The sequence below is a fragment of the Mustela lutreola genome, chromosome 5, assembly GCF_030435805.1.
Source record: "Mustela lutreola isolate mMusLut2 chromosome 5, mMusLut2.pri, whole genome shotgun sequence".
Classification (NCBI taxonomy): Eukaryota; Metazoa; Chordata; class Mammalia; order Carnivora; family Mustelidae; genus Mustela; species Mustela lutreola.
In genome coordinates, this window is record NC_081294.1 from 100,975,502 (window position 1) to 100,987,766 (window position 12,265).

General features: G+C 38.0%; 1 protein-coding gene across 1 annotated transcript; it reads right to left on the bottom strand.

The window, feature by feature from the left end:
• Positions 1-337: 337 nt before the first annotated feature.
• ANKRA2 (ankyrin repeat family A member 2) lies at positions 338-12,251 on the bottom strand. The gene is made up of 9 exons (XM_059175232.1): positions 11,924-12,251; positions 8,298-8,690; positions 7,478-7,636; positions 5,411-5,476; positions 3,416-3,513; positions 2,800-2,925; positions 2,429-2,495; positions 1,882-1,962; positions 338-848 (listed from the first exon to the last, which is right to left on the bottom strand). The coding sequence occupies exons 2-9, from the start codon at positions 8,584-8,586 to the stop codon at positions 793-795; spliced, it is 942 nt and encodes a 313-aa protein (XP_059031215.1). The 5' UTR covers positions 8,587-8,690; positions 11,924-12,251; the 3' UTR covers positions 338-792.
• Between the last annotated feature and the right edge of the window lie 14 nt (positions 12,252-12,265).

The window sequence follows — 12,265 nt, forward strand, 5'->3', positions numbered from 1 at the left end:
GAGAGGCAGGTAGAGAGAAAGAGAGAAGGAAGCAGGCTCCCTGCTGAGCAGAGAACCTGATGCAGGGCTTGATCCCAGGACCCTGAGATCATGACCTGAGCTGAAGGCAGCGGCTTAACCCACTGAGCCACCCAGGTGCCCCCCATAAGAGACTCTTAATCTCAAAACAAACTGAGAGTTGTCGGGGATGGCGGGGTAGATTATGGACATTGGGGAAGGTATGTGCTATGGTGAATGCTGTGAAGTGTGTAAATCTGGTGATTCACAGACCTGTACCCCTGGGGCTAATAATACATTATGTTAATTTTAAAAATTAAAAAAATACTACCATGCAAACTAACAGAAAAAGTACTTTATTTATAACATAATTTTGTAAACAATCACACTGTGCATTTTTAAATTCAACAAAAACAAATTTTTTTCCTTTAGATTTATAGCAAACCTGTGTGAAGTCAATGAGTTAATACAACAGTGAAGATGAACAGGGTAGAATAATTTTTGAAAATGTTAAATTACAGCACTTGATACGAAGACAGATAACTATCTGTACCATAAAAATTTACATGCCACAAAACATTAATTTATAATTTTAAATATGCAGTAAAACACATTTATAAAAAAGCATCAACATTAATTTTATTATAAACCAGTGAATTATTCAGAGGAATATTAAAACTTACTAAAACCAGTAAATTTTGCAACTGAGGTAAAAATTTATAAGTAAACAAAACTATCATTTATAAGAGCTGAAAAGTAAATGGAAGGGCAGATAACACTTCCTGATGACTATGTCTATTCCTTGATATTCTGAAGCAGCTTCAGTAAATGTGACTCAATGACCTGTTGAACTGGAACAGACAAGTTATCAAGACCACAGCATGTTGATCATAAAATTTTACACAGAACTGTCAAATTCATCTTAACATCAACTTTTCCTTAAAATAAAGTTATTTCAGGGCACCTTGGTGGCTCAGTGGGTTAAGCCACTGCCTTCGGCAGATCATGATCAGCCATGATCCCAGGATCCTGGGATCAAGCCCCGAATTGGGCTCTCTACCCGGCAGGGAACCTGCTTCTCCCTCTCTCCCTGCCTCTCTGCCTACTTGTGACAGCTCTCTCTCTCTGTCAAATAAATAAATAAATAAATAAAATCTTTAAAAAATACTAAAAAGTAAAATAAAATAAAGTTATTCCTCCCATTCTGAGGATATACTCTCAGTATACTGAGGAGGATATAGGATATACTCCTATTCTGAGGATATACCCATTTTCTGAGGATGGTAAGATTGTAATACCCTACTTAGTGCACTTAAAACTTAGCCTGTCACTGACTTAGTGATCGTCCAAGTTCCTGGATTCTATTCTCATACAAGGTGTGTTCTAAGGAACAGAGAAAGGGCAACTATAAAGCATTTTATAAGTAATTTGCTTAAAAAAAGGTTAAACAACTCTTGTCTGTAAATAGGTGTATACTCTTGCAATAAAGTATTTTTTTTGGTGTCAATTAATAGTAACAAACTCATTTCCAGACTTTGTAAGAATTTGTTGATTTTGCCCACAGTTAAAAGTTACTGCCAGGAGTTAGGATAACATGCCATATTTAAGACTACAAATCATGAAAACAGTTTAGTCCACTAGTCTGTACTGTTTACAGAGTTTTACTAATTAAAATAAAACCTGAGGGGCACCTGGGTGGCTCAGTGGGTTAAAGCCTCTGCCTTCAGCTCGGGTCATGATCCCAGGGTCCTAAGATTGAGCCCCGCATCGGGCTCTCTGCTCAGCGGGGAGCCTGCTTCCCTTCCTCTCTCTCTGCCTGCCCTCTGCCTACTTCTGATCTCTGTCAGATAAATAAATAAAATCTTAAAAAATAAAAATACTTACCACTTCTATAGCCCAAGGCTACAGCTAAATCCATAGAATTATACCCAGAGTCAGTTTCAATGGTTGGGTCAGCTCCATTTTCTGTACCAAAACAGAAAAATCTGCATAAATAAAATGAAAATGTAGGTATGTTTGTCTGTGCCGGCTCAGTGCAAACGACAGGACAGATCTTCAGCAAAGAGTGCACAGAATTCACTTTGGCGGGTCAGGGGTTGGATGCCTCAAACAAATAGGGGTCCTTGCTAACAGATGAAACTCATCAACAACCTTAGACAAAACTTATGCCCATAGACACTGTGGACAGGAAAACAATGATGAATTCAGACATGATCCTCAAGAGGAAGCAACAGGGACAAATGTTCGAAGCACAGGTGTGCTGCAGGACAGAGCTGCTTCTCCCATGAGCAGCTCTGTGGCTGCGGGTGCTTCAGCAGAGTTAATATTTAATAATAGTTAGTCATTCTCTTGAGTAACACCAGGGCAGCCAGCTTGTTAAAAATTAAAGTCCTCACATGGTATTTTCTAAATATCACTTTCATTGGCTTACCTAAGAGCATTTTTACACATTTAACATGATTTCCATGTACAGCATAAAGCAAAGGTGTCCCTCCATTCTGCAAAGGAAAAGGTGATTTAGTTTTTCAAGGTGAGCAAGAGTGGAATAACTTAATGTTGCTGTGAGATGTTTTACTAAAAACGGTATGTAAAAGTTGTTTAAGGCAATTTTTTTTTTGCAATTTTCATATTTTGTGAAGAATATTTAAATCAGAATAACTGAGTTCATACCATTAACTTTTTCTTCTACATGTTTAATTAGCTATTTTTTCCAAATGTCTAGTAAAATTTTTTATGTCTCTCCAAACTTAATAATTCCTAGGATTTATCACAGTATTTTAAAAATCAGTACTATAGACTCACCCAATCATATTCATTTACATCAACTCCACAATCAAGCAGCATTTTGACAATATCTGTGTAGCCTTTACTACAGGCCAATGAGAGTGCACTTTCTCGACCTTTTCCTAAAAGCTGGGGATCAGCACCCTGGAGTGGCAAGGAGAGATAAAAGACTTTTCAATTCATTTAAATAAGAATATTGTTATTTCTGTCAATGAGAATTATAGTTCAGTACTTAGGCCAAGTAATGTTCTTCACTTAATAATGCAAACTTCTACTCACGGATGTCCTTATTATCACGGTTGTCTGGAGGCCTTACTTCCTCCCTCTATTTTGAAGCTAACTATCCTTCCACTATGGAGTTAAGTTACATCTCCCCCATGAAGCTTCTCCTACAATGCTGATCATTCTTTTGTTCCCACTGCACTCTGAGGGAGCCAGGCATGAGATTCTCTCTTGCTGTTTCATGTATGATTAGTCTTATCTGCCCAACTAGATCCACGTTTCACAAGAATACAAAAAGCGTGCAAAACTTTTTTGGATCCTCTACCATTACATCTAGTTGGCTGGAGATACAAAATCTTTACTCAAGACTTAAGTAACTATATGTACACATTTTCCGAGGCAGTTTCCTTACATTTTGAAGTAGAAACTCTACCACAGCTATTTGCCCGTGTGCTGCAGCCCACATCAAAGGAGTAAATCCTTCTTCATCTGTGTGATTGATAACATTTTCTATTTAAAAGAAAAAGAATTTTTGTAATCTAATTTAACAACCATCTATTAATATCATTATGAAAATACTGGCATTCTAAAAGGTGGATTATACTACTTGATGAGGTTCACTTCCTGCTCACTTCTTTGCTGTCCTATTATGTGAGTTTGTACCATTAACTTTTTCTTCTTCCACGTGTTTAATTAGCTAAGTTAATTAACTAATAAGCAAAGGTGTTCCTCCATTATTTATAATCTTGAAGTAGAACAGCCTTTTGAAGAAGGATATAAAACTCAGAAGTTACAAGGAAAAAAATAAATTTACCACTACGGAATGTTAAACTTCTGTTGAAAACATTAGAATCAAAGGAAGATGACTGGTTAAAAAAAACATATGCAACATAAAAAACAAAAAATGAATTTTTAAAATTTAGATGAGATCATATAAATCAGTATATATCAAGCAGTTAACATACAAAAGAGCCTAAATAGACCCTGATTCAAAAAATCTAAACAAAACCAGTGTGTGATACCATTTTTCACCCATGAGATTAGCAAAGATTAAAATCTGATAATACTTTGTGTCACTGAGGTTATGGGGAAATACAAACTGTAACTCCGGAGTGAGGACAGGACAAATACCTGGCAATATATGTAAAAGCAAAAAAATCCATATACCTTTTGACACAGCAAATAAACTTGTAGGAACTTATACTATACATAAAAAGAATGCCAACAGGAATGTAATGTTACTTAATACCGAGAAACTGCAATCAACCATCACCAAAGAGACTGGTTAAAAAATAAAAATACACTATGTATGTATGTAGCAATATAGTGCAAAACTATGGACCTATTAAAAAGAATGAAATAGGGGCACCTGGGTGGCTCAGTGTGTTAAAGCCTCTGCCTTCGGCTCAGATCATGATCTCAGGGTCCTGGCATCAAGCCCCACATCGGGCTTTCTGCTCAGTGGGGAGCCTGCTTCCCCTTCTCTCTCTGCCTGTCTTTTTGCCTACATGTGATCTCTGTCAGTCAAATAAATAAATAAAATCTTAAAAAAAAAAAAAAAGAATGAAATAGGGGGCAGCTGGGTGACTCAGCTGGTTAAGCATCTGCCTTTGGCTCAAGTCATAATCCCAGGGTCCTGGGATCGAGTCCTGTCTGGTAGGGGGGTGGCTCCCGCTTAGCAGGGAGTCTGCTTCTCCTTCTCCCTCTGACCCTCCCCTCTGCTTATGCTCTCTCTCTTTCAAAATAAATAAAGAAAATCCTTAAAAAAAGAGAGAGAAATAAAAAGAAATAAATCTTTATGTGCTCATATGGAAAGATCTCCAATTAAGTGAAAAAAGTGCAATGCAGTGTGAGAATATTTTCCCTCTTGTGTACATACCAAAAAGTAAATGCATGTTTTCACACATAACCCTAAAAATAAACAGGACTGTTCTCTAAAAGAGTTTCCTGACGGGGCACCTGGGTGGCTCAGTGGGTTAAGCCTCTGCCTTTGGCTCAGGTCATGATCTCGGGGTCCTGGGATCAAGCCCACATTGGGCTCCCTGCTCAGCAGGAAGCCTGCTTCCCACCCCCAAACCCCGCCTGCCTACTCTCTCTGCCTACTTGTGATCTCTGTCTGTCAAATAAATATATAAAATCTTTAAAAAAATAAAAATAAAATAAAAGAGTTTCCTGGAATCATAAGAAATTTATAATGTTTACTTCTGGGGAAAAGGTGGTAAGGGAGGCTGTAACTTTTGTACTTTGTAGTACTTTATTTTTTTTACTACCTATGGAGTTATGTGCCTGATGAGATTATACAACTACTGTTTTTTGTCTTTATACTTTCCTATATTAAAATAAAACAACAAAAATCTAATAAATCCAATTAAATATGTTTTAAGCAGTTAAAAAAACAGGCTATTACCTTGTTCAATCCGAGTAGCTAGGTAGAGCATCTCTCCCTGAGCAGCCAACTGATGAACAGATAAAGCTGAAAAGATACCACAAAGAGCTTCATGTTTTCCTACCTAGAGAGTACGCTTTCGTTATGTCATTCATATTTGTGCAGCAATTCTTTTTTCTAAAAAAACCCCTCTCATTTTATTGTTTAAAAAAATTTAACTTAAAATATATCCTAAAGGGGTGCCTGGGTGGCTCAGGGGGTTAAAGCGTCTGCCTTCAGTTTGGGTCATGAGCCCGGGATCCTGGGATCAAGCCCCGCATCAGGCTATCTGCTCAGTGGGGAGCCTGCTTCCTCCTCTCTCTGCCTGCCTACTTGAGATCTCTGTCAAATAACTAAATAAAATCTTAAAAAATATATATATATACATACACACACACACACACACACACACACACACACACACACACACATACATCCTAACATTACAAGTAGCTATTTTGTACCTGAGAATTGATGTATGTTTAAGACAATTCTGACATCTGCAAAGTATTGTTATCAATGAATACACAAACTGTTATGATCAACTATTAGCAATGCAAACTGCTAATGATCCCATCAATCAAAGAGATGGCTTAGGTATTTAATTTTTAAAATGCTAACTCAGTATCCAAACTTGTAAGGATGTTTGATCTAAAACACACAAAGACATACCTTTTGTCTTTTTATTGATTAAGTCCTCTGAAATCCCAAATATCATTATTTCAAGACTCCATGGGTTTTTCTTAACTTTGGAGTAAGGTAGTAAATGAAAAAATGACTTCAAGAGTAAATTCTTGAATTCAGGGGCACCTGGGTGGCTCAGTGGGTTAAAGCCTCTGCCTTTGGCTCAGGTGATGATCCTGGATCCTGATCCCTGCATCGGGCCCTCTGCTCGGCAGGGAGCCTGCTTCCCCCACCTCTCTGCCTGCCTCTCTGCCTACTTGTGATCTCTGTCTGACTTGTGATCTCTGTCTGTGAAATAAATAAATAAAATATTTAAAAAAAAATTCTGAATTCAGACCTAGTTGTGACTAATTAGCTGTGTGACCTTGAATAAATGATTAATTGTGCACTCCCAGCACTCCAAGAACAGAAAAACACTCACAATGTCTTAGTGTGGTCAAAGTTCAGAATGACAAATTGTTTGTTACAGTAAGACTATAAAGGTTTTAAGAATGAAAACCTGAGGGCGCCTGGGTGGTTCAGAGGGTTAAGCCTCTGCTTTCAGCTCAGGTCCTGATCCCAGGGTCCTGGGAGCATCAGGCTCTCTGTTCAGCAGGGAGCCTGCTTCCCCCCCTCTCTCTGCCTACTTGTGATCTCTCTCTCTCTGTCAAATAAATAAAATCTTAAAAAAAAAGAATGAAAATCTGTAGGGGCACCTGGGTGGCTCAGTCGTTAAGTGTTCAACTCTTGATTTCTGCTCAGGTCACGATCTCAGGGTCCTGAGATAGAGCCCAGTGACAGCTCTGTGCTGGGCATGGAGCCTGCTTACAAGATTCTCTCTCTCCCTCTCTCCCTGCCTCTCCCCTCCCCAACTCTTTCTCTTTAAAAAAATAAATAAATAGTGAAAACTTGTATAAAATCTGTATGTGTATAAACAAATATAAACCTGTATTTATATAAACCTATATAAAGTCTGTATTAAAATCTGTATTTGTTCTTGGGGTGCCTGGGTGGTTCAGTCCGTTAAGCATCTGTCTTCAGCTCAGGTCATACTCTGGGGTCCTGGATTGAGTCCCGCATTGGGCTCCCTATTCAGCAGACAGTCCGCTTCTCCTTTTCCTGCTCCCCCTACTTGTGTGTGCTCTCTCTAATAAATAAATAAAACCTTTTTAAAAAAATCTGTATTTGTTCTTAACAAATATATAACATGAAATATTTGATTATGTGGTAATACTGTGAAAAAATTTTTAAATAACTAGAACTATCAAGACATTACTTAAGCTTTCCAAAATAAAATATGCATTTAAAGAAAATGCTTCAAAGCCAAACTCTTGAAAGCATTGTTAGTAATAAGAATATTTTAATACATTACTGGGATATACTTACAATTTGCTAATAGAGGTGTGGTTGAGACCTCATTTCCTCTGTGTTTGTTGGTCAAAGTAGTTGACTGTTTAATTGGTGAGAAGTGCTTTGTTGTAGAGGGAGTATAGACATGTCTTACTTGAATTCCCGGGGAAGGAGATGTATGGATATTGCATTCAGCTAAGTAAAATAAATTTAAACACGTTAAAATAATATTTTAATGACAAAGCATTTCAAAATTCTATGTCAACGTTTACATTAAAAAAGAAATACATGAGGTAGATCTTCAACTGTTTCTCAAGTGATACTATTCTTTGCTGTAAAAATTCTGCATTATCACAGTGGGAGTTCCAGAAAAAATCTGTATTAATCTTGAGTGATTTTATTCTGAGATTAGTTTTTTTATTCAATAGATTGTTGTAAAAGTAAGTCTACAATATGAAGAAAACATCAATGCATTAAACTATGGGAAGGAGATGCCAATCAAATATTTGTGGAATAGGGAATAGTAAGGTAATTCATTTCTTAAAAGGCACAAATAATTTCTTTCTCCTGTCATTTTAAAGAGTACAATAAGAAACTTGAACTTGTAAATAAACAAAGGTCAAGCAAGAAAAATTTTAAAAAATCAACATATACTTATAGAGATCAAATAACATGAAATTATTTAGTTTTGGTTTTGGTGAGGTTCTAGAAAATTATATTAAAGTATGACTTTCAAATAATATTAAAGTATGACTTCCAAACTCACAATCTCATGATCAAGAAAGGAAAAAAAACCAAAAACCAAAAAACAAAATAAACAAAAACAAATGCAGATATTTATACCATAACTTTCAACCTTTAAATAGGACAGATGCCACTTCCAGGTCAGAGTTAACCTGATCTTGAATGTTTTTACTATCCTCTTCATTTAAGGACTTCACAAATCGAGAACACACGTTCATATCAAATCGGTTAGGTAATATGAATTTCATTCCCATGGCAACACCCTGAGCGGATCCTTCTTCTGCATTTGAGTCCAGCTGATGTTCTATTTTAATGTCTGGCATGCCAGCTAGACTGTAACTGTTGGGGCACTCTTCCACTATCAGCTGGGCTCCAATATCCAGATTTGCTGATGTAGCCATGATTTCAACTGTAGTTTCAATAATTAAAACATTTCTTCATGATTTCCTCTTTGTTTTATAGGATTGGTATCCACTGTGTTCTTGGAATTCAGCTATTAAAAAATCTGAAAGAAAAAAATTAAAAATATCATATCAACTTAGCTAAAGTACACAAAATAAGCAAAGAGTGCTCTTATAGGCACTGACACATAGTAGTAGTAGTGTGCTAATAGTAAGCATACAATGTTCAGAGGCAGACACCTGGGTATGAATTTAAGCTTCGTCACTTACTAGCTATGTGCACCTATGCATTACTCAACCTCTCTAAGCCTCAATCTCACCTGTAAAATGGAGGTGTCATCATTAACCTCATGGGATCTTGGTAAAGACTAAATGAAATACAGTAACATTCTCACTTTTATCACTAGGTTTCAACATTTTTCTCTTTCTCCCCTTTCCTATTCTTGAACACTGCCAAATGAACAGAAGATGAAGGTAACAATGAAAAGAAACTTTCATGCTCTTTCACCAAGTTAGAACAGACCAAGCAGATGGCAGCTGTGAACCAGGAAGAGTGCCCTCACCAGCACAAAACCATGCTGCCACCTTGATCTTAGACTTCCCAGCCTCCAGAACTACCCCAAATTCCTGCTACTGCAAAAGCCCAAAGAGGACTTGGAGGCACTTCATCAAGGTGGAAAGAAGCTAGTTCCTACTGGGACAAAACATTGTAAAAAATTCCTAATAGCATTTTTTTTTCTCAAAAATTTGACATTTCTTATTTTCATAGATCAAGTCAGTGATCCTTTCACTGATTGCTAGATTCTTTAAACCACCTTCTAATGTTAAAGTGCCAAGACTTCATTTCATAAATTAAAATGGCTAAAACATTTTCATTTGAAAAACTTTCATGTAAAACACTTTGATGTGAAAACTTTAAACTCTCACCTGTAGTTCACCTTTTAACATGCTATACTTATGAATGGCTCTGAGTTTGATAGTTTAAGATAGAACTCATGTTGTACCCATGTCTATTAGTATCTAGAACACCTGTGATTCTTGGATAAGTTGAAGATATATTTATTTATCAGTTTTTGTGCAGTTCAACTATTAGTAACTTAAAATGGGTTTTTATGAAAACTGTTACTATAGAAATCATAGATTATAGATTGGCTTCCTGTACTTTATTATCTCTAGGACATTAGGATCAAGCTATAATTTTTAGATCTCATTTTTATAACAAGTATTAAGAAATAATAAAGTATAAATAAGAAATGACTTTTTTCAAATACAGATAATTAAGACATAAATTCAATAAATGCAAACTCTCAAAGCATAGATTGTAAGCACACTGTTATAGAATCATCTGCTACTGTTTTATAATGAGTTTTTAGTAATCACTGGCACTCCCCTATGAACCTTAATATAATTTCAAGAGAATTTCATTATTGTACCTAAAATTGATTCTAAAAAAATGAAGAATTTCAAGATTATCAATACCCTATGCATGTAATCCCTGAGACAGGGAGAAGAAAATTAAAACATCTAGTTAAATCTTTTCATGTTAGGGTTTACTGCCTCTTAGAAATTTCAAGAGGATGCAGGATTTTTAAAAATTGGAATTTAAGGGGCGCCTGGGTGGCTCAGTGGGTTCAAGCCTCTGCCTTCAGCTCGGGTCATGGTCCCAGGGTCCTGGGATCGAGCCCCGCATCCGGCTCTCTGCTCGGTGGGGAGCCTGCTTCCTCCTCTCTCTCTGCTTGCCTCTCTGCCTACCTGTGATCTCTGTCAGTCAAATAAATAAATAAAATCTTTAAAAAGAAATTGGAGTTTAAAAAGAAAAATGCATTAGGATTACAGTGGAGCAGAGGTTGACAAACCATACATTTATAGGTAACTACTATTTTCAGTTTTAAAACATTTTCCAAGATTGATCCTTAAAACAATCCTCTGAGTAGTGAGGGTAGTTAACTGTTATTTCCTATGTAGAGAAAAGAAAAAGGGAACTTATACATTATGAAGGACCTATGCAGCTCTTTGGATAGAGCACCCTGACCACTAAAATAAGCAGCAGCACTAAACTAATCCAAAATTCCAAGGGACAAGAGGTGAAGAAATAACAAATAGCAGTAGTAGTAATAATAATAATAATAGTAAGAAAGTAACAGGTAACAAAGTTAATATCCTTTAGCAAAAGGAAAGAAGGAAACCAGAAAAGAAATGAGCTGTGATTCAAAGAGGGATAGAACTGCAATGAAGAGGGCTTTAAAAATGTATTGCAAGATGTGAACTATGCTTCCTGAGGGAAGAAGCATTTCCCACAGACTCCTACCCAGAGCTGGCCTAGATGCAATCCCCTGAGCTCTCCTGGCACACTGCATTTATTTCTATTTTTAGTATTTATTATTCTCTTGAAAGTTTCCACTTATTCCAAAGAAACTGAAAACTTTTCTAAGATGGAGAACACTCTTACTAATCTTTGCACACAAGCAGAGCCTGATTCTACCAGGTGTTCCAGAAGTGTTTTCCGATTTGAATACGAACATCGTTTTTTATATTCTTTTCTATCCTGAAATGACCCTGCAAGATGCTCAACAAAGGCTTGCTAATTAGATTTGGCTTTGCATGTTCAACGTCACTAACAACTAGCTGTGCAACCCTGGAAAGAAAAATCACATACGTTTTCTGAAACTCATTTTATTAATCTATACAATGTGGGTGGTTCAAGCAGACATCTCTAATACTCTTTCTAGCTCTAAACATCTTCCATGTCATAAATCAGGGTTTATAGACGGAATGGAACTACCGGCCTTTGAGCGGAGAACCTGGGAAAGAAGTAAGTGAAAACAGAACGCTGTCTTGCCACGGCTCTATAGAAGAAGAGCCAAATTGACTGGTTAAGCTAGGATTTTGAAGGCTAGGAGAAGGAGAGGGGAAACATGATCAAGAGTAGGAGGCGGAGAGAAAAAGAGGTATGGCCTAGGATCACCTCGATCCGACAGAGCCCAGGGATGAAGGGAGAGACACGCTGGGCGACTGTGCTAGCCCGCAGTGGATCCTAGTAACAGGAGCCCCCCCGGTTCTTCCTCATCCTGAAGTTGTCCTACAAGGAAAGGAAGGCGCTATGAAAATGAATGATGCCTCACAGGCGACAGGTGTCCCAGCGTCCCAAGACAGAAGCTCCCTGGAGGGGACACCTGTAGGAAGAGAAATCCGCTCGGTCGCCACCCGCCAATTCTGCCCGAAAAATCCCAGCACAGCTCAAGGACCGCGGGAGGAAACGCTGGTTCACCCACGGAGAGAAAGTCAGGGGAACAGGGGCGAGGGGCGACTGGGCGGGACCGCAGGGCCTCGCGACTACCTTCGACAGCCGACAGCGAGTCGGGCCTTTCCATCTGCAGCCACAGATTCACAGCAGGCCCCCAAACCCCGGCTTGTTTTGACCGCGACGTCACTTCCGACTTCTTCTTTCGGTTTCTGGCCAAAAATACGTTCCGCGTCACTGTAGCCGAAAGGCCTTCCAGTTTTTGGTTTTGTTTTTGTTTTTTTCCTAAAAAATGCTGTTGCTCGGCTTTACTGCCCGAATACTACAGAGACTGGGTCACTTCAGTAGACCCTTCTGGATCACTAGGGCAACACCCATCTGGCCCTCCGATCACGTCTCCTCCTCTCCCATCGCCCCGCCCTCCTGATCCGCCCCTGC